We start from the raw sequence: 21,589 nt of genomic DNA, 5'->3' as shown, positions 1-21,589 counted from the left end.
ATTCTTGATGCTGTGCCGTGCACACGGACATGGGTCTTTCACAAAGTCGCGACTTTATTCCACGGAAGGCGCGGTCCAGCCCAAAACCTAACCGGGTGTTGGAAGGAGCCAGAAGGCCACATGCCAGGCCCTCGGCCCTCAACCCTCAACGTCAACGCTCGAGTCGTGTCCGCTCTTCGTCTTCTTCGTCATTGGCTGGAGAGTTGATGAGCAGATAAAGATGACAAGGAATCATGATAATGGCCAAGCCGTTTGCCGCCCAATGTCATGCTGTGAAACCATCTGACACATCCACGCCAACGCCCCTTGGATGGAAACGTCTTTATTGCCAGCCCCGCCCTGTCCTCATTGGCCACTGACTGACAAGACGCCTTTGCCTGGCTTTCTGTTGTGATGGACTAGCTTTAGGAGCCATAGCGGGTGCCAGCCGCAGTCATCCCGGTGGTGCTGCACTGGCCCCGACCATCGAGCCAAAGAGTACGTAATGAACAAGCTGCCCGGCTCTTGCTCAATTGACGCTATATAGGTAAGTGCACGAAGAGGTAGGCTGTGTCCCGTCGCCTCGGCTGGCTATAGGTCGGGCTATAGCCCAGACCATAACATAAGCGTACAATACATACATTTCTAACAGGAGCTAAAGCTACGGATGAAAGCGTCGCCTGTACTCCGTAGGCAGTGACCACTATAGGCCAAGGTCCGACTCCAACCCACCAATCATCATCCAAAACAAACTTATCATCTTCATTACGGGAAGCTATGCGGTAAATGCTAGCTTCTAAGCCACAGCATTTCACAGGTCATAAACGTCATAAATGTACACTTATATATCTGTACGGCCCTGGATTCATCCGAGCGAGCCTGTGTATGAAAGGCTGCGCACATCACCACCAACTAAATAAAACTAAGCACCGACGTAAGGAGTACCGCCCCTGTTTCCAACGGAACTATCACCATATCAAACGCGGGTAAAAGTCCCAGAGAGACATGATAACTATGACGTGTGCTGGCAGAAGAATGGGATGAGTTCTCTTGTCATGGCCGATGCAGCTGAGGGCAGCCACCCGAAGAATGATAATGCCCCTCCGCGAAATACCAGGTGCCTAGATGTAGCCTTTCAAGGAACGGGATATACGGAGTACAAGTACAAAGCGGCTTTGTCACTGACCAACTGCCCGCCAGCCTGATACATGTCGATGCTGCCTGGTCAGTGGTGGCGACCAACCAACCAACCAACCAACCAAGACCATTTCTTGGGGTGCGAAGAACCTGATAGAAGGTGACACGAAAAGGCAGCTATGCGTCTGAATAGTGGGACTCGTCCTTGATTCAAGTACAGATCCATCTGGGACTTTGACCCCTCCATCGTTGGAGGCTCGCCTGCAACCGTTTCTCATTTCTACGGAAATCAAGTCAATACAGCCAGAGTTTGGTCATGGCTTACTCAATCTTGAAGTATCCATTCTAGGGCGTTGAAGATGGAGAAAGAGGAAGGGTGGGCAGCAAAGTCCTACTGCTCGACTACCTGCCTACCTACCTCCCCCCCATCTCGGTAGGAATACACAACGTCTAGAGCCTAGGTGTTGCACGGCCTTGGCGGTCCGAGGAAATTTGTTGGACGGACGGACTTGGCTGCATTGGGCCAGGACCTGAGTTGGTCACAACTCACCATAGCGTGGGGGATTGGGCAGACAGACATTACGACTGCGGAGTGACTGCGGAGCGGTAGTGCCCGAATAACAGACAACTATCTAGGTAGCCATCTCGGCGTCACGGCTGGGCCAAGGTCGTCTCGACTAGCTGATCTGTCATGGCAACTCAAGTATGTCACACCAGGGGTAGGTTCATTAGCAGACGGAGGACTCGTCTCAATTCTCCTCAGGGAATCAGTAGTCTGTGAGCTGCACAAGTTTCGGCTTGAAAAGTCTTTATTGCCCCGTGTCTTCCCTTCGTGACGATTCGTAGATTGACATGTTCCAAGAGGGCCATGTATGCATAATGGTTTCGTGGAGTTGCCCTTCCCTCAGCCTGCAGCCAGTCGACCTGGTAGGATGCTGATGCCTGGGTGATGTCACTCGTTCGGCTTGTTGCCTGATTGCAACCCGTCATTACTTACTTGGTGGATCAAATGCCCTCGGACGTATATATATACACGGCCAAACCATCTAGTCAGAGAGTGCTCGCGTGCTCTCCGTCAGGACGTGATGTAGTTGTTCACCTTGACAGGATTGAGTAGAGAGCCTCGGCCGAATAGTGCGGAAGGATATGTGTTGGCCACTGCAGTATGTGAATGCAACGGAGCCGAGCAGGTCTCATACCGAAGAAGAAGTCGGTTCGGGGATCTTGAGCCACGATGTTCGGAAGTCGGGTCATGCCCCTGTTTCAGACAAGGCAGGCTGCGGCAATCAATGCCCCTGGACTCTCGGGACGGTTTTAAGCTTCCGGGAAAGGGTCCAACTACTCTATCCCAGACACCCGTCGACACCAGGGCCGCATGTGAAGCGCGAGTACGGATGAATTCAATGACGAGGATGATGCCGTTTCGGTGAAAATTGATGACGCCTCGTCGAAGCGACTGCGGAGAGCGAGAGTGAATGGGGTCGACGATGTCACGACTCACGACCCACGAGTCATGGCTCAGCACGGGCAGGAATGGGGACCACAAAAGTAGCGGGCACTTGATTATCCATTATCCCTCGCGGGACGGACCTAATACAAGACCACATGCGGCGCGTACAGAGTCAGAGTCGGTCGAGTGTTGAGTCTTGACGGTGGGTTGAGCGGCAATGACGCTAAGCCGCGTTCGGCCGTCTCCGCAAAAACAAAGCGCCAGCCACCACCAACCCACCAACCGCGGCGACGGACGGTCAGGGAGGCAGGCAGGAGGGAGGGAGGGACTGACGTGCGATGGACGGTGGACGATGGACGGACCGGCCCATTGATCCTCCATCAACTCCATCGGCCAGGCCACTATACGGCGACCTGCAGCATTCGTCGCCTCTCGCTTCCATCCGGGGCCGCTCTGTCCTCTGTCAGCGGGCGGCGGTAACAAGAGGCCGTAGGCCAATTCATCACATCGTGCCGACATCCAACATTGCTCCCGCCATCCCAACCAAGTCCAGCCCCGGCCGCAACCAGCATCAGCATCGCCCAGCGCCCACCCGGCGCCTCCCTGCACACGCACACGTGCCACAGGGCTCAGGACTCGGGACGCAAGCAGGCCACGCCCACGCCCACCCCACGCCCACGCCCACCTCACGCCCACGCCCACGCCCACGCCCACGCCCTTGCTCGTCCTCGCATTATTCTTCCGGGAAAAAAGGGGAGTTGCGTCCCCACGTCGTCATCAGCCCGCGTCGCCCTGTGTCAGCGCCTCGCTGTCAAAACATCCAAAACCTTGACTTGGTATTTGCGGTTTAGTCATCGCATCGCCTCGCCCAACTCGCCTCTTCCATCGACGCCTTCCGAGTCCTTCTCTGCGCGCCTTGTCTACCGCCATCGACCCGACCATGGCCACGGCTACGCGGGGGCCCAGCGAGCCGCCGCCTCGCCCAGACGTCGGCGATACCCTGGTAGTAATTCGTACGTTGGCTTCCCCCCTTCCCTTCATGCTCCTCCGTGCCGCCTTGCGATCCGGCCCGCATACCTGCCTCGCTTCTGCTGGCATTTCCCTCCTCCACTCCGCCCATGGACCAAGGGCTGCAAATAGAGCCGCAGGCTTATACCTATTGTGCTGCACACAGATGATTTTACCGCCCGAAGCTCCGACGAGCTGAGTCTGTCCAAAGGCGACAGAGTCGAACTGATTGAGCGGGATGACGAGTTTGGTGACGGGTGGTTTCTGGGCCGTAACCTCGTCAGCGACAGCACCGGCCTCTTCCCCGAAGGTTGGCGCTCCGCCTTTCTGTCGGCTTTGGACCGTGTTCAATATTAACCATTACGCGCAGTATACACTCGTCCGACACCGAGGAATGTACCAGGCTTGCCCCCCTCGCAACCGGCGGCTCCCGCCCCGCCAGCCGACAACAATGACAATGTCGGCCAGCAACGCGTTGCGAACGCTCCTATAAGTTCGACACCAGTCTCAGAGCCTGCCCCGAGTCAGCCGCCCGCCAGCGTGGTCGAGTCAACGACGTCGCTGCCTCTACACATCAAGCCCGAAACCTCGGATTCCGCGAGCGTAACCACGGCGAGCTCGCCCGCTCCAGCAACGCGACCTACGCCCCCCCGCCAGAACCAGGACAGCCAAGTGCTAAACGACACGCTCAATGTGATTAATGAGCACATTACAAACCTGAGAGGCTCGCCCAGTAACGGAGGGCTTCGAATTCCAGGCGGAGTGAACGATTCCGGCAGCGAGTACAGCATGCCGCTGGACCACAGGACATCATACATTCAGGGCGAGGAGACGGACGAGGAGGAGGATCGCGAGCGCAGTCGCTCCGAGGTGGAGTCTTGGACTGCGGACCAAGTTGCCGAGTACCTCTTCACCGTTGGTGTTGAGAAACAACATTGCGAGATATTCAGAGATCAGGAAATCACAGGCGAGGTGCTCCTGGGAATGGACCAGAGCTCCCTCTTCATCAAGGCTTTTGATTTGGGTTCGGTTGGACGGCGACTCAAGACATGGCACAAGATTAAATCCCTGCAAGACGAGGCCAATAGCAACCAGCACACGCGGACAGCGCGGACATGGGGTAGCGAAATTGGCTCTGACGACGGCAAAGGAGCGAGAAGCCGGACGAACACCGCTGCAACCTCCATCTCGAATCGTATTTCAGCCCAGCGATTGTCTTCGGGCCAGACGGCCAAGGTCAGCCCCACGGCATTGAAGTCATCACCCCTCTCAGTACACAGCACCCACGACAGCCCAACCCGGTCCAGTCACGTCAAACGACCCTCGGCAGCCTCCGTGAGAGAACTGCACCACTCTCGTCGCCATTCCTCAACCGACTACCGCGCTCCGGCTCCACCGATGGCCGGTCTCATCCCAGGAACGACACCTCCTCCGTTGTCACCGGACGCAACGATGCCGAGTTCTGCAGCGCACAAGAAGCAAGCCTCGTTTGACCGAAACTGGACACTTGGAGGCGCGTTTGGCCAAACGGCTGCGCGACCTCTCTCGTCTGGTGGAGTGCAAGACTCGCGAACCGGCTCAGAGCCGGACCTTCAGGATTCGGCGGTGGACTTGGATCGGGGATATTTTTCCGGCACAGAGACGGATGGAAGACGACGCAATGTCTTGAAGAAGCGAGACGGAAACGCCCATTCAAGGCGATCTAGCTATGCCGAGGAGCAGCGGGTTCGCAGTGCCACGGCTCTGTCTAGGCACTCGAGGTTTGGCAGTGTTGATTCCTTTCGGGATCCTGGCCTGTCGCCAGCCGTGCAGAAATACTATGGGGTACAGTCGACGACGCATAGGAAAACGGCGTCGACGAACACGGCAGACTCTCTTCGTCCCGCGCCGCCGGCCAAGGACAGTCCGGCTGCGCCAATCGTCACGCGTATAGACAGCGGACTGAACCCTACCCGGTTGCCCGTGTCGCCACCCAACATGGGCGGCAAGCCAGGATTCGCGCCCGACTGGCTGACGGCAGTTGTCCACAAGCCCATGAGCAAAGGCCGTCCGGGCATGCGCGCGATTTCGGACAGACTCACAAATAGATCCAAGGACATGACAGCGCCCGAGCCGGGACTCGACTCGCCCGGACGCGCCACGTCGAGCACAGCTTCTGGGGAGCCCAGCATCGACATTGACTCCCCGGCCACTGGCAAGAGCTTCAACTCCACGCCAGCGAACAAGAGCAAGGGGAGAAAAAACAAGAAGGACACCAGCGCGTACACGCGAGGCCTTTTGAAAACTTCGCCCGAGCAGGCCAAGGAGGGCGCCGACTACTACGGATGGATGAAGAAGAGGAGCTCCAACCTGATGACGACGTGGAAACCGCGACTTTTTGTCCTCAAGGGCCGTCGTCTCGCATACTACTACTCCGAAGAGGATGACCAGGAGAAGGGCCTCATCGACATCTCCTTCCACCGCGTCCTGCCTGCAGACAATGAGCGGCTCACAGGATTGCACGCGACCATTACGGGCGCAGTCGGCGGCCCCAGCCTCCCGGCCACGGGCAACGAGTCGGACAAGGGCAGCAACGAGTCGGTCTTCATCTTCAAGCTCATGCCACCTCGAGCTGGCCTCTCGAGGGCAGTCAACTTCACCAAGCCCACGGTGCACTACTTTGCCGTGCCCAACATTCAGCAAGGGCGGCTCTGGATGGCGGCGTTGATGAAGGCCACCATCGACCGAGACGACGCGCAGCCCATCACGACGACGTACCAGCAAAAGACGATTTCTCTGGCCAAAGCCAAGCAGATGCGGCACCGGCCCCCCGCCCTGATGAACCTCGAGGAAGCCGCCGAGGATGAACCCAAGCCGGAGGGGACCACCAAGCCCCCCAACCACAACAGCCTGGGCATCTTTGGCGAGTCCGACAGCGGCGTCTCGGGAATGGACAAGCTCGCGGGCGTCGGCGTCGGCGTTGTCGCCACTGCCAACACCGAAGCCAACGGCGCGAGCGAAGTCGACCATCCTCCACCCTCCAGCGCCTAGGCAGCGCTTCGTCGCAAGAGGAAGTAAAGTAGCTTTTTTTTTTGTTGTTTTTAAATCTTCACATTGCCACCATCTAGATCTTGACAAGCTACGACGGAATGGGAAACGTCATGATGTACTTTTTTTTCGTTCTTTTTCACCATGTGTCATTTTTATCCTTCTCCCTGGCCCCTGGCCCCCGCCACCTGCCTGCCCCCCTCTTTTTTTTTTCCTTTCTTTCTTGTCATCATTGATTTCCCGCTTTACAACCTTTAAACTTACTAGATGGACGGGACGGGACGGGACGGGATGGGATGGGATAGGATGGGACGGGGTACGAGCGTGACAGGGAAAAAAAAGGGTCCCCGCAGAGAAGATTAAGCAGCGACGGGACTCCAAGGCGTATGCTACGGTACACGGCCTTTTTACCTAGTGCAATTTTTATCTTCTCTTCTGATCTTCTCATCTCTCTGTTGTTGACGGCTCGAAACGGCGCTCTGCGACTCCGATTCCGCCCGTGTCGTGTTTGTGTTTTGGGCCCGTACGCGGCCCGTGCCGTGGACTTGACCGTCCTGGCCTCGTCGCACACTCGAGCCACGCACCCACCGCAGCTCACGGAACCAGCAGCTCACGGTAAAATAGTATGTTCAACTAAACTACCTCCCTACAAGACGCGGACCGCGACGCCCCTGCGGACGACGGAAACCACGCACGCAACCGCGTCGTTTGCCTCGTGTAAATACAGCCTTCCGTGACCCGTTGTTTCCCAACACCATGCTCTGAATTTCCCAAACGCCGCAAACACTCGCCCCGGACGGCGTTTGGCTTGGCACAAATGAATGATAGTAGTAACTTCCAAAGCCCGGCCGCAAGCTCGGCTCTTTGCCTTCATGCTCCCTTGACCTTCTGGTTCATGCCCGTGAGAAGTTGTCGTATAGACGCCATCAGAGACTGCTCCACGCCTTCGAAATTGCCGCCCGACCCTGGACCCGACTCGCCTTCCTTGCCCTGGGCAACGATGCTCGCGTCGGCGAGGCCCAGAACGCGGTCAATGGCCGACAGGGCCACTGCCTCGGCGCGGACTGCTCCCAGTTTCTCCTGGGTTGCCTTGATGGACACTTCTTTGAACCCGTTCAACGAGCTGAGGACCCTGGGCTCAATCACGGGGGGCGTTTCTGTTGACGCGGACCTCCCCGGCGTCGGACTCATGTTCTTGTTGAAGCCGTCAATGACTTGTCGAATGCCCTTGATACAGATGGTCTCCATTCTGTCATTTTCTGTGGCCTCCGTCTTCAGACCAACGCACCGGTTCAAGGCGGACATGACTATTGCCTCGGCATTGGGACTGCGCGCCTTCTTCAGGTTTTCAACAAGACCATTTTTGAGCCCAACCACGGCCGAGAGCAGCCGAGGGTCAATGACTGGTCTTGCCGGCTCAGTGGTGGCCGCTGTGGCCGACGTGTGGCTGCTTGGTGCGGGCGTCTGTTGAGCAGCCGCCTGGCCGGGTGCCGTTTTGGCATCAAATGTAGCGGCGGCAGGCATAACTTGGGGAGGTAGCTGTGCTGGCGCTGGCGCTGGCATGCCGGGCTGTGCGCGTCCAGGCTCCGTCTTGACCAGGGCATTCGTCGGCGGCGGCGGCGGCGGTCTTGATGCATAAGGAGAACTGTATGCTCCTGGCTGGGGACCGCCAGGCTGCGCCCTTGCCGGTGCGGGCGGAGGACCATATCCAGCCAACTGCGTTTGGGCAACTGCTTGTGCAGCGCCTGGTGCTGGGGGGGTTGAACTGGGCTGCCCGGGGTGGGCGGATCCCCCTGCGTATGGTTGCAGAGGACGAGGTATCTGGCCAGGTTGAGTCGTGTATCCCGGGACCTGGTACGCCGGGATTGCTTGGTCCGGAGGATAGCCAGCGGCGGTTCCAGGAGGCACATGCTGAGCAGCGTTGTAGGGATACGAGTAAGGTCCATATGACTGAGCTGCCAGCGCTCTGTCGGGGGAAGAAGCCTTCCGCTTCTTTCCCGCGTCCAACTCGACGCCTGGGACCCGCGTCCAGCGGCCGGTTACCTCGTCCTTTCTGAACGCTTCGTTCCCGATAAGGTTGTGTCTGACGCTGCTCTCCCAGCCCTTTGTCTCTGTGTGGAAGTAGAACCAGGGATATCTCTGGCATATCCTCTTGTAAATCTGCTTCAAAGTCAAGCCACTCGGACCGGCGGCTGTCAGCGCCTCGTCAATAAGAACGCTGTAATTCTTATTCGGTTTCTGGAGCTGCTCCTCTGTGTAGTCCTCAATCTTGAGTTCCAGGGGAGGCGACTTGGACCGAGCCTTCCTCTCCTTCTTCTCCTTGGCCCTTCTCTCGGCATCTGATCCTTCGCCACCCTCCTCCTTGGGTTTACGCGGTTTATACTTGCGTTTCTCCGGACGTTCGCCACCGTCTTCTGGCAAGGGGTGCTTCCTTGGTCGACCAACCTTGCGTTTGATTGGTGGCTCGACTGGAGGGGCTTGCGGAACAGTCTTCTTCGCCATCTCTTGTTGCTGCTTTTTGAGTAGGCGCTGCTCTCGCTTCGACATGATGCCATTCTTGGGCGGCCTCCCGGGCCCCCGCTTCTTGGGTATCTGTAGTACTGCGGGATCGGGTCCCGCAGCCGACTCATTCTTCAGTTCAGAGCCGTCTCCGTGCTCGTCGCCCTCGCCGTCTTGGCCCTCGCTCTCTTGGCCCTCCTCTTGCTCTTCACCGTCACCCTCACATTCGCCTTCTTCCCCTTCGGACATTGCGGGAGGGCTGATCTCGACGTCGGACAGCTCATCACTGGTATCCTGGACCTCCCCATTGCCGTGAGATTGCTCAAAGTCAAAGCTCATTTCCTTTCCGCCAGAAGACGGACGTGTTTTGGTCACCGGCTCCTCCTCCAGATACTCCTCTGCGCCGGTGCGTCCCTTCTCAACGCCGTTGATGATGAATCGGAAATCCACGTCCTTGATTTGCAGGCGATCACCACACTTTAACACAACCTTGTCGCTCTTGTAGTGTACATCTTCGCAGAAAAAGCCATTCTTGTGCAGAGGATGAGCCTCAAAAACGCCCTCTTGCTGATTGTAGACAACCTTGAGATGTTCTCTCGAGATGGCCTTGGTTTTGCCTGCAATGTTGGGGCCGGGGGAGTGAATGCCGATAAACGGAACATGGTAAGGCGATGGCCGGAGAGAGCTCAAGTCGACGGCCGCCGCGCCAGGGGTGTGTGACACGTATTGGCGATTGGAGATGATGTCCTCTTGAGATTCCTCGTTCTCGTGCTGTGAAGACCCGTTTGTGCTTGTTTTCCGTCGCTTGGGCGGTCGCCCACTCTCCTCGCTATCAGATTCAGGGCCCAGCATTCCACCTTCCTCGCTGACATAAGACTTGCTAAACTTGCCTCGGTCGTGGCGAATAGGTGACGGGGGCGGCAGACCCTTGCTTGCATTTTCTTGCACCCTGCGCTGGTGTTCTTCTGCCCGTTTCTCATCACGTCGGGCTTGTTCCAAAGCTCGCTGGTCACGGCCAATAATCACGGCATACGTCGTCATCTGAAAGACGCTGTCTGCGAATTCGATACGAGCAAATGACTCGAGTCCCTTTTCTGCGTTGGTCTGGCGCAGGGCATTCGCTGCACCGGTGCCGTTGATTCCATCATCAAGAAGAGTTGGCAACGTCACCTGGGATGGCGTAACAGTAGGCGGCGGGGACATGGGATTCTGGGCTCCGGACATGGAGGCAAGAGCCATCATCATGTAGGCATGGTTGTCGAGAGTGGCCAAGTGTGAGGGAGTAAAGGGTGTGGCGGGAGGAAACTGCTCGCTGGTAGCAACACAGGCCATGTTTGGTTGAGAAGAAGGGGGATGAGGAGAAGAAGAAGAAGGAGGAGGAGGAGGAGGAGGAGGAGGCGGCGGAGGCGCAAATGCTGGCTGTTGTGATGGTTGTGTTGGTTGTGTTTGTGGTTGACTTTGATGGTGTTGCGGCTGCACATGCTCTGCTTGGATTTGAATTTGTTGATGCGACATGGCAGTGTCCCCTTCGGCATCTTTTGGGCCTACGGATTTGGCCTGTTCCAAGGCAGTGTCGCTAGCGTCTTTCGTGGACTTGTCCGGGGCAGGTCTCGGAGTGGTTTGTCGTGCGTTAGCAGTGGTCGCGTCACTACTGCGGTTCGGTGTGGAAGGCGACACGCGGTCCTTTGCGGGCTGCGCAGACTCGCCTGCGTCGGCAGGCATGTAAGAAGCAGCAGGTTGCTCCCTAGATGTTGTCTCGGCCGTGGCGGCAGTCGCAGAAGTCGCAGCCGTCGTGGTCTCGGCGACAGCATCATCAGGCGCAGTCACGGTCGCAGTCGCGGGGGGGGGAATCGCGGGGGACATGGAGGCGGAGGCGCCTGTGTCCAGTGACTGCTCGCCGCCATTGCGGCCGTCACTAGACGAAGTCATCGCTGCTCGGTTGACAGCTCCTTCGCCCGGTTGGGAGGACCGACGGTCGTGGTGCAAGGTGAATGCGATGACGGCGCTGGCTCGCGATGATCCTGGGATGATGTTGGTTGACGCCTGGGGCAAAAAAGAATCAACTGAGGCGGCTGGCGGCGTGACCCCCTGCCAGCCCGGGAATGCTAGTGGCGCCGTGAGCAGTCGTAGCCACTGCCTAACGGGGCGGAGGTACCTGGGTGGTAGCTTTTTAAGCCGCCAGGTGGTTAGTGGCCTGGGCATGACAGCAGCAGGTGCGGCCTTCCTTCCTTCTTGCCCACCCAAATGCAGGAAAGCGCCTCGTCATTGGCTGCGCGTCTGGCTCCTCACAACTCCGTTAGTCGCCCAGTCGACGCCATGACCCGCCCTCTCTGGTTTGCCACGTTCGGAGTACTGAGAAGGAAAAGGAACGAGTGTCATTGTCCACGTCTGCTCCTTTCACTTCCAGGGCACCGTTCACGAATCACATTGACTGCCGAACAAACCCTTTCGTGCCGCTGGCGGACGTCAAAGGCTATCTGTCGCCAGGCGATACAAAGACATCCATTGGGCAGGGTAGCGGCTGGGGCCCAGCATCACCAGGTCGGGAGCCTCTCCCCTGCTTCTTCTTCTTCTCCCCCCTCCAAAAAAAAATAAAAGAGAAAAGTCAAGAAGTGATCCATGCCAACTCAGCCTCGATGCCTTGAAAGGCACAATAGCTGCTGAAACGTCCCATGCGGCCCGTTGTTCGACCCAAACATCGTCAAGCCACGTCCATGTTCGACTCGTCAATGACCCTGACCCAAAAAAGGAGCTTCGCCAGGTTCGTCCGGCTTCCCGATTCGTCAATGTGTCCGCCAAGACCCGCCACAGCCGAGCGCTACGAGCCAATGCATTCTGCCTCCCGCCATTGTTGACTGAACTCGAATCACCAGCGCTTCCTGCGACAATCGCCGTATAACACAGACTGCCGTCACGGTGCCTGTCAAGCGTATCAGTAGGCGCCCAGTGAGCCGGAATCCGCTCGCCTTTAATGTTGAAAGATGCCCTAGCCTGGGTACTTGGGGTAGATAAAGCGGCCAGGCCTCCTCTCACCCCGCCGCCGCCGCCGCCACCCCGACGAATATGGCTGGCCAGGAAGCCGATATCATTCTGTCCAGCAGACCATGTTTTTCCTTGGTCATTGTCTTGTGTATTTCTTATAAGTTGTTGCATTGCGGCGTAGCGCTTCTTTTCCCTCTTCGCCTTGTTCGCCTTCTGCGTCCTCTCCCTCCTCGTCTGCTTGTTTGGCTGGGCCATCCATCCATATCTTTCTCCAGCATCCTGGCTTGTGTACATCATCGCCGCGGTCGTCAACATGCATTTCATTAAGCGCAACCCGGACAACAAGTCACATCGGACCAGCTTCGCCACGTACCCCCGCTATGTCCGAATGCTGTTGCGTTTGGACCAGGTGCCCTTCCTGCACAACGCCTTCGCCGCCTTCTTCGTCTGGCTTCTCCTCGCCGGCTTCTTGTTCTTCCCCGGAACCTTTACCTCGATCCGGAAGTCCATCGAGAACAAGAACACGAATACCATAGGGGACCAAGCCACCGAATTGTTCGTCAAGTCGGTCAAGAACATTCCCCTGCTGGTCATTGCCGCCATGGCGTGCGCAATATCCGTCGTCGGCATGGTCTTTCTGGCCTGGAAGCACAGGGATAACTACGTCTGGCTGCAGAACAAGCTGGTCATCCCAGGTGTTGCCAACTGTCTGGCCGGCCTGATCTCGACCTTGGTGGGCGTCTACTCGCAGCAGAAGGGGGTTTGGAGTCCGACGGCAAAGATTACCGCCATCGTGGAGGGCTCTTGCTTGGGCATTGCGGCTGGGCTGTTTTTGATCGTTGAGAGGCTCTTGAGGAGGGTCAGAGAGGAAAACACGACACACTACAAAAACTCGTCGCTTCGCTGAGGGCTCCGGCCCGTCGCAACTGAGAAGGGATGCTTCTGTAGAAAATGGCTGTACATAATAGACGGAACCGGGAGAGGAGGCAGGGGGCCGGTCAACGCGCAGCGCGTATCACATCATGTGGATGGAGGAAAAAGTAACGGCAGGAAATGTGGCTAGACGTACAAAGTTCATCATCACTGAGCAAGGGGGCTCTCTCCCCCCGAATCAAACGGCTCCTGATCCTCTTGTTGAACCATGCGGACGCCCTATAAGCCCAGTGGCAAAGCATGCCGGCTACAAAGCCGACGGCGTCGTTGTTGAAAGTCAGAACGCCCGCCGTGGTCATCAGCATGACGGTCCATCGCTCCAGTCGCTCGTCGTCGCCCAAGTCTCGATGGGCCCTGGCGGCACTGGCGGAACAAGATTCACCAGCTAAATTTTCCCACAGGTCAGGAGCCCCCCTGTTGAGCGAATGACCTACCTTGGCCAACTCCAGCCCAGCGGCGAGCACCATGATTCCAAGAATACTTCGAGGATACGACTTTAGCAGGCCAATCAGCGTGTCGCCAAAGACCAGGCCGAGAATCAGCTTGGCGACGCCCAGGAAGATGACGCTGGCGCCGGATCGGGCACCAAATCGCCACTGGGCCGCCAGCCCCCCCGCGCCGTGACAAACGGGCATTGCGCCGAACCAGGTGCCCGCGAGATTCATGCACGCGACGCTGATGCCTACGGACGTCGCCGTCGGAGCGGGAAGGTCCGGAAACAAGTCGGCGGCGAGGGCGGTCACGGCAATGATGGAGTTGAGCGTGGTGAGCGGCAGTTGTCCGATGGCCATCCACAGGGCCGGGGCATCGCCGCGCGGGCCAACCCATCTCGGCAGGTGGAAACGAGGATGCCACACGTGGACTGACGGCAGACGATGGCGAGATGTGACAACCGCAACGACGGCAGAGACGACGGCCAAGACGAAGAAGGCAAAGGCGTAGGGGAACCTCGGGAGCCGCTGGGTGGCGACGAGGACGAGAAACGCAAACAGTGCGCAGATCCTGTTGTCCAGGACGGGATGCGTCCAGTGCAGCGGCTGGAGAAGAGAGGTCCCGGCACCGACGATCAGAGACAGGCCGGCTCCCAGCTGGATGCCCTTGACGACGGGGACCGGGACGGCGGACGCGGCCCATGGCAGAAGACGCGTGGCGCTCATGACCAGAACGGCTGCTCCCACCCACTGGCCTGCCGCGAGCACGACTTCGATGGGTGCGTCTTCCCCGTTGGAGATGGCTGCCGAAGCAATAGCCTGCGCGGAGAGGAGTGTGATTTTAGCCGTGGTCGTGGTCGTGGTCGTGGTCGTGGCCGTGGTGTCTGGGGCAGCAGTGACTGGCTGCACGTACCTTCATGGGCTGGACGGGCAGAGGAATGCCGTACACGACGCCGGTGATGATGTTGAATGCCCCGGAGAAGACGAGCGTCGAGCCCAAATGGACGGAGCCTTGCACCGCCAGAGCAATCATCAGCGGCAGCAGAGTGCCGAGATCACCGAGGGAGCCTGACATCTCAGCCAGGGGCGCCCGTCGAAAGGTCGACACGTTGTGGGCGTTGACACGACGCACACGGGCCAGCCACGACGCCATTTGACGGCGCGGCGTGAAGTTTTTCGCGGCTCGCAGCAGGGGAGACGTACTCGTGCACAGATGAGAAATGATGCGACGCATCAAGGTTCAAGACGCTATGCCGTGAGAGCCGTGTCGCGGCACCTTCTCCCCGCGTCGATGTACAGTGTGCTTTATGGCTGCACTGTACGCCTACACCGTTGACCTTGGCGGTGACACGACTACGGGCGGCGCGCCGTTGCCTGGATCTCGAGGCATTGGTCGAATGTATAATTCATGGCCGCCGACAAAGGAGTGGCAGTTGCGAGGTCATTTCTCATGCGCCTGGCGATTCCGTTGGGTTGCCGCTAGTAAGGAGTAAGCTGGTCACCTCGCCGGGAACTAAACGGACAAGAGAAACCAGCAGACCTTGCAACGTAGCATGATGGGCAGCAAGAATCTCAGAAATGAAGGAGCCTCCTTGTACCCTTCCCGGGCGGTTCTCCCTCCGTATGCTCCGTGTACTGCATGGATCTATCATCTGGCCGTCCCGGGGACCCTTGTCTTGCAGGAGCTCCTTTCAGCATCACCAGGCTGGTTAGGCAAACAACTAGCCCTTCTAGTCCGGAGAACAAGGGCAAGCTAGAATGCAGCACTGCGTGTTTCCGGAAGCGGCTTGATTGTCTGCCGCCTGCCCAACCTGCGTGCGGCGGCAGCGGTGACGTTGTCGGCCAAGGGCACATCATGTTCCCGACAAAAAGGACTCGAGACACGGCGGCGCGTCTGTTCTCAATACCCGCGATGTTACGGAGCAGTTGGTGCCTACCTCTGCGAGCACAAAGCAGCTCTGGAGCGGCGACAATTTCCCCGGCAAACAAAGCACAACAGTCGCCTTTGGTTTCCAGCTACAGATGATACCCGTATCGCGTCATTCCAGCTCGCTTAACCTGTGATTGCTGGGTTCCATCTACTTGACGGGGACGGATCAGCGATGGCTTTCCCTCGGAGCCCATCATCACACAGCCTCCCAGTCCCTACCGGGGCAGCTAGAACAGGAATCGCAGAGACTAGGCAGGGAGCAGCCAGCAAGCCGGCCTCGTTGGGTGCTGCAAAATTCGCGCAGGCAATCTCGTCCATGGCCTTTGAAGGAAACGCACCCCAGCAGAGCCCACGGATCCACCACACGGGAACCACAAGTCATGTCATGACCGTCTCCAGCAGAAACGGCGGGACAAAAGGGCTTTTTTTTATCCCTTCAGCGCGGCATATCTTTGCTGAGCTATATTCGCGGCTGGCACCGACGCGCTAGTCGCCAGCGCCATGCTGTCCAAGAGCGAATTTCTATTCAATGCCGGCGTTGTACCCGTGACGTTTTTTGCGTGCTGCGGCATAAAGTTGATAACGAGTCGTCGTGTGCCTGCCTACTCGAGTCGGCAGTCACGTTCTGTTGTCTGTTGTGTTGTGTTGTGATTGCCACGGAGCCGGATGGCGTCGTCTCTGGACTCGGCATGCTGCCCAGTTCCAGTCCCAGTTCCAGTTCGGCCGGCTCGTCATGTGCATCCACGTCCCCGCTTTTTCTCTTTACCCGCGGCCCTGGCACTGGCTGGCAGTGGCCTGGTAACCACTAGTACTTGAGTACTTGAGTACGGAGTACTTGAGTAGCGACGAGCAAGCAGCCCGGGGCCGCCAGACCGATCGGCAAAATCGTGCAGCTTCCGCACGTACTTAAGTTGTTGTTGACGCGCGACCCGGACCAACTTCCGCCTCCACCTCCATCGCCATCGCCTCCGCCTCGGCGCTCTCACTCCCACGGCCAGCCCAGCACAGGTGAGTAAGTCCGTCCATCGCCAGAACGAGCCGGCCGCCGCTGCCCACGACCCGTCGATTGCTTCCGACGCCGTGTGTCTGGACCCGGCCTGCGGCAAGCAGCACGCCGACATGGTCAAGCTCAAGCTCGATGAATTGATCCCGTCGCCCTCGCGCGTGGCTGTCCAGTGCTGACGTTTTGCTTTTCTCTGCCCGCGCAGCAACAGAGCAACCCGTCGCCTCTCGGCTCCAACTCCCCAAACAGCCCCATGGCCGTCATCAACACCGCGCTCGTGGCCCGCGAGGCCATGCGCACGCTCGTCAAGCGCAAGAGCTGGCCTGCCGAAAATGCCGGCGTCATGGTCGTGTTCTGCATCGTCTTTGTCGGTATGCAAAACGGATGCCCTTCCCCCTTCTCTCCCCCCTTGACGTGGGCCAATTGGATACTCAATGGCCGACGGCGACGGCGACTTGGTCACCGAGGAGCTCGAGAGTGTCGCATCATGGTCTTGCTGACGGGGACCGCCTCTAGTTGCCGTCGGTCTCATTGCCCTCTGGATCACAAAGTTCCTCGCCCGCCGTAGGGAGGCCAGGGAGCGCGCCCAGAACAAGTACTAAGGCGGCCAACGCTTGGTTCTTGATTTTTTTGTTTCTTTCCGCGGACGGTTCGCGCCGGCCAGTTGAGGCGTGGACGGGCTGCTCGCGGGAAGAGAGGGGAAAGTCACCAGGAGAAAAATGGAGAAAGAGAAGGGGCATCACGGCGACGGGTCTTGCGCAATTACTAGTCGCTGTCCAGAGTCGTCCCGCGGAACCCGACTTTCTCTCCTGCTCGGCGCCGAATCTGCAAACGAATTGCAGCCGACCACGTCGAGTGTTTCAAAATTTCGAGTCTTCTTTTGGCTTTGCTCCCTCGAGTGTCGTTTTATCGTGCGGGCACCGTGTATTGGTCACTGTACATGGGTTATTCATCATGTTGTGGTCGGGCCGGCCGGGGGAGTTGATTATGTGAACCCGAAAACTTGGTGTGCCGGGGTGCCCCGTGGCCAGACCTTACTGTATTTCTATATGCGTAATGCTGATTGATACCTCTAAATAAAAGCCCTTGGTGTGCGCGCCATGTTCCCCTACCCAAGTACGATGTGGATGCCCGCCACGGTCCTGCCCCCGGCATGCCTCACGTCGAGGCGCGGCATGTCTTGACTCTTGACCCCCTGACCCCTCGGCGCGGAGAACAAGCTCACAGTCCCTCTCGGGCCAGCATGTCGGCAATGTCGAGATAAAACGCCACGGCGTTGAACCTGTTCCTCACGCCCATCCACCCCCTCACCATCCAGCGCAGCCTGTTGGGCCAGTTGATCAGGTCCAGGTGGTTGACGCCGACCAGCGTGCCCTGATAGACGCCCCATTGGGCGCTGCGCACGCTCACGAGCCCGTCGTTGGGGCCCTCCTCGCGCCGCACGATGCGCTCCGAGACGCGGAACGGGCTCAGCAGCGGCGGCGGCGCGGCCACGGCGGCGCCGTAGGAAAAGTACCGCACGCCAGGGACGTCGGGCGTGCGGGCGTTGAACTCGCGCTCGACGTGCGCCGTCGTGAGCTGCGCAAAGGCGCCCGTCGACAGGCCCGCGCGCTCCAGGACCCGGTACAGCCGCGGGAGGTACAGGATGCCCGACGACGAGCGCAGCACGTAGTCGGCAAAGGGGGACCCGCGGTGCGGCGTCGACACCGTCGTCAGCGAGGCGACCTTGATCCCGGCGGCGGCGGCGGCGCCCGGCCGCCCCAGTATGTTGGTGATCATCCAGCGCGCGTCGAGGCCGCCCATGCTGTGGGCGACCACGTTGACGCCCGCGGCGGTGTCGATGCCCGCGCGCGCAATCTCCTCGGCCAGCCGGGCGGCGCGGACGGGGATGGGGCTCGACGGCGGCACCGAGGTGGTGATGACGGTCGCGCCCTGCGCGGCGAGTGCCTCGCGGATGCCGTGCCAGTACTGGATGCGCGGCAGCGGCGGCACGTGCAGCTCCGAGAAGCCGAGGAGGCCGTGGGCCAGGACGATGGGGTGCTTGGGCGTCGCTGGCGAGGACAGTGGTCAGCTGGACGGAGCGACGGAGACGTGGGATTCCCGGGGACTTGGCATGGACCAGACGTGCCGTAGTGTTGGCGGATGGAGGCGTAGTCGTCCTCGATTTGACGCCCGACGTCGCGCGTGCGAGGGTCCTCCGCGCGCTGTTGGACCCGCGAGCTGCGTGTGAATTGGCGACGGGGGGGATGCGCGCCGAGGGCGGCGGCGGCGAGCAGTGCGCCTCGCTGCGTGCGTTTGCTCATCTCGGCACGCGTTGTTGCGTCGAACATCTCGGGATGCTGGGCCACGGTGGGTTTATGGACCTGAGCCGCTGACGTCATTGGATGGAGCTTGGATGGAGCTTGGCGGTGCTGACGACGTTGCAAGTTACATGTCGCGACGAGACTTGATGATGCGCCTTGGTCCATGATAATGACGCCGTGTGCAGTCTTGCACTGGCGAGTTATAAACTCTTCTTATTAGGTGCTGCTTTACCAGACAGTCTCTTATTCATGTAACAACCTGGCCGCCCTTCTATCGTGAAGCCACCGCGCTGGAACACCAACTCCTGCTCTCCCCCCACTCCAAAAAAAAGAGAAGAAAAGAAGAAGAAGAAGAAGAAGAAGAAGAAGAAGAAGAAAGAAAAAAACAAACGTCCGCTGTACACCCTTTTCATGCCGTCGTCACTGCGTAATGAGTACCCCTGTTACCTCTTCTCCCCGGGCATTTGACTCGGCGCGTTCTCGTTGGTAACGCCGCTGTATGCTGGCCGGGACTGCATTCCTTCAAACGGCCCTGACATGTTCTCGGCCATTGCTTCGTCATAGCTCGGCGGTGCGTCGTCGTATGGCGGCACCGTTTGTCCAGGCAGTAGCTGAGGGGGGTACAGCGGATCTTGTGGTGGCCGCTGTGGTACTTGCGGTCTCGGCGCATGGGGCTGGTTTGGATTCGACGCCTGGTTCTGCGTATGCGGCGGGCCAACTGGTGAGTTGGCCGCTGAATTGCCTGGCCTCGGGGGCAGTCGTGGGGGAATGCTGAGCGTCGCCCGGCCGGGTCGAGTGTTTCTGGCGGCCTTGACAAGCTCCGGCGGCGGCGTTATGCCCGAGAAGACTTCCGTCGCTGCAAAGTGCAGTGGGAGGAATATTGTCTGGGGGGCGTTGCTGATGAAGCCCGATTTGGCCTTGCCCCAGCACAGTCCCAGCTTTATTTCCACCTCATATCTCCGGGATAGATTGCAGGTGACAAACGACGGCGCAACGGTATTGGGGAGCGGCTTGTCTTTCCACAGGCCATCCGGCACGACGACTTCGGAGCCGACTTCTGCGCCTGGCCCCGAAGTCAGGGGGATGTTGAGATCGGCGTTGGAGACGACGACCCAGCGGTTCATCTTCCTGTTGAAGATGTTGTACGTCCGCACTTCGGTGATTCCAATGAGGTCCATCTGGAAGGAAATCAAATTGACTTGTTCCGGACAGTTGGTCAGCTTTTTGGCGATTAGCCGCAGAGGGATGGGCTGGTTGCATGTGAGGATCGAAGGGTGAGGAAGTCGAGCCGACATCTCGATGGACGGCGCCGGGGCCGCGTCTGGTGAGTTGCTGCTGGAACCGTTGGCACTCGAGTCGTTATTGCTGCTCTTATTCTCACTCTTCTTCGCGAACAGGGGGTTCTTCCTTTTATTTTGTGGAACGGGCGATCGCGGTCGAAAGGCAAACGGACGACGCGCAAATGCTTCTTGGCCAGTTAGTTTCGGCCTCGGAGGCTCAATGGGCAGAAACTTGTATCCGATTTGGTATCTCCAATTCTCCTTGAGAAAACCGGGACGCTGGACCGTGACCTTGATGTAGTAGCGAATCTCAGCTTCCATGGGATACCCCGTCAAGGACGGCGGGAGAGTCCGCGTGACATGTTGAAGGTGTAGCTGTTTCGTGCCATCCATGACTCGAACTCCACCCATGCCGAAGAGACCGCCGCCGGATCCAAAGCCGCCTACGCCCGCGAGGCCCCCAATCTTGGACATGGCCATTGGGTCGCTGCAGGCATTGTTGATGGGCAGCTTGAACTTAAAGGGGAACTCGTGCTCCCCCGGCTGCAGCGGAAAGGCGCCATAAGGGTTCGAAGAGCTTGAATGGTATTCGTCGGGGAACACCTGCTGGACCTTGTACAAAATCTTGTGGTTTTCACTCACGATGCTGCCGGGTGGACCAGGCAGCGGACCAGTCGGTCTTGGGCCCGTCTCGTCATAAGGATTCGGGACTTGGAGCGCAGTGACAGATTCTCCTTCTAGCTTCACGACTATGCTGCCCACCTGTTCCGAGCGACTGAGCCCGAGGATGATGCGTCCTGTTACGTGGTCGAGGTTCGTGAAGAACTCGGGCGGATTGTCGAGAGCTATGCGGATGGACATTTTAGATGACGGTGCCCAAACACCTCAGGTGGTAGCGCATAAGGTCTGTTGCGGCGATGACGAAGGACAAGGCAAGGCTAACGGAATGGAGTGATAAATAATGCTGCAAAGTCGTGTGCAAATCCTCTCGTTTGCGTCGCGCCCGAGCCAACGTTTGCCGTTTGCACGATGGAAACGGTGGCGCTGTGGGAGAACAGGCGGATGGATCGGCTGCGCGGACTGCAGGGCAGCGCGAGTTGGCCGGGGTCGGAATAGAGGCGCCGATGGGCTGTGGATGTCTCGGCCGGGAATAGTTGTCGCTGGAGAGGAGCTCGAGAGATGTTGCACAAAGCTCCTCGGGGAGAGGCGCTGCCGTCGTCATGGTTGCCGTCGTGGACATCAACTTGCGTGGGTTAAGCCTCAGCCAAGCCTCAGTCGAGGGGTCGAGCGAGCGCGTGTGGCGAAGCCAGGGGCGTGTGGGCTCTGTGGCCGCGCGCTCATTGGCGCGCCCGTGGCTTCGCCGCTTTTGTTGCCGCGGGCACTCGAGCTTGACGCCAAGCTGGCTGGCTGGCTTGCGGGTGCGAGTGGGCTGAGAGAATGCGAGATTGCAAGTCGGCCACTGAACCTATATTTGCCTTCATTTACAAGATGTTGTCGGGTGCTCTACCGTCGGGCTGAGGCGAGGGCAGGCACAGGAGACAAGGACGTCGGTTTGGCACCGGTAACGGGGCTGGGGGTTCGTTTGCGTTTGTTTGCTCGGCACACCAGGGTATACTCCGTAAAGAGC

General features: G+C 58.8%; 7 protein-coding genes across 7 annotated transcripts; 3 read left to right on the top strand and 4 right to left on the bottom strand.

The window, feature by feature from the left end:
• Nucleotides 1-3,506: 3,506 nt before the first annotated feature.
• Nucleotides 3,507-6,604, top strand: MAM_05642 (Pleckstrin-domain containing protein; the record flags this gene model as incomplete). Its single annotated transcript, XM_040824440.1, has 3 exons — nt 3,507-3,579; nt 3,741-3,884; nt 3,945-6,604. 3 exons carry the CDS (start codon nt 3,507-3,509, stop codon nt 6,602-6,604), a joined length of 2,877 nt encoding a protein of 958 aa, XP_040677419.1.
• An 867-nt stretch (nt 6,605-7,471) lies between these two features.
• Nucleotides 7,472-11,029, bottom strand: MAM_05641 (forkhead domain-containing protein; the record flags this gene model as incomplete). Its single annotated transcript, XM_040824439.1, has 1 exon — nt 7,472-11,029. The coding sequence occupies one exon, from the start codon at nt 11,027-11,029 to the stop codon at nt 7,472-7,474; it is 3,558 nt and encodes a 1,185-aa protein (XP_040677418.1).
• A 1,366-nt stretch (nt 11,030-12,395) lies between these two features.
• On the top strand, nt 12,396-12,989 carry MAM_05640 (uncharacterized protein; the record flags this gene model as incomplete). Its single annotated transcript, XM_040824438.1, has 1 exon — nt 12,396-12,989. One exon carries the CDS (start codon nt 12,396-12,398, stop codon nt 12,987-12,989), a length of 594 nt encoding a protein of 197 aa, XP_040677417.1.
• Nucleotides 12,990-13,313: 324 nt separating this feature from the next.
• MAM_05639 (uncharacterized protein) lies at nt 13,314-14,521 on the bottom strand (the record flags this gene model as incomplete). The annotated part of the gene is made up of 3 exons (XM_040824437.1): nt 13,314-13,400; nt 13,450-14,265; nt 14,360-14,521. 3 exons carry the CDS (start codon nt 14,519-14,521, stop codon nt 13,314-13,316), a joined length of 1,065 nt encoding a protein of 354 aa, XP_040677416.1.
• Nucleotides 14,522-16,632: 2,111 nt separating this feature from the next.
• On the top strand, nt 16,633-16,981 carry MAM_05638 (uncharacterized protein; the record flags this gene model as incomplete). Its single annotated transcript, XM_040824436.1, has 2 exons — nt 16,633-16,750; nt 16,896-16,981. The coding sequence occupies 2 exons, from the start codon at nt 16,633-16,635 to the stop codon at nt 16,979-16,981; spliced, it is 204 nt and encodes a 67-aa protein (XP_040677415.1).
• A 619-nt stretch (nt 16,982-17,600) lies between these two features.
• Nucleotides 17,601-18,760, bottom strand: MAM_05637 (uncharacterized protein; the record flags this gene model as incomplete). Its single annotated transcript, XM_040824435.1, has 2 exons — nt 17,601-18,430; nt 18,499-18,760. 2 exons carry the CDS (start codon nt 18,758-18,760, stop codon nt 17,601-17,603), a joined length of 1,092 nt encoding a protein of 363 aa, XP_040677414.1.
• Nucleotides 18,761-19,125: 365 nt separating this feature from the next.
• Nucleotides 19,126-20,823, bottom strand: MAM_05636 (arrestin; the record flags this gene model as incomplete). Its single annotated transcript, XM_040824434.1, has 1 exon — nt 19,126-20,823. One exon carries the CDS (start codon nt 20,821-20,823, stop codon nt 19,126-19,128), a length of 1,698 nt encoding a protein of 565 aa, XP_040677413.1.
• Nucleotides 20,824-21,589: the final 766 nt, after the last annotated feature.

The sequence above is a fragment of the Metarhizium album genome, assembly GCF_000804445.1.
Source record: "Metarhizium album ARSEF 1941 chromosome Unknown scaffold_15, whole genome shotgun sequence".
Classification (NCBI taxonomy): Eukaryota; Fungi; Ascomycota; class Sordariomycetes; order Hypocreales; family Clavicipitaceae; genus Metarhizium; species Metarhizium album.
The sequence above is the reverse complement of the archived record's forward strand: the minus strand, read 5'-3'. Positions and strand labels throughout refer to the sequence as shown.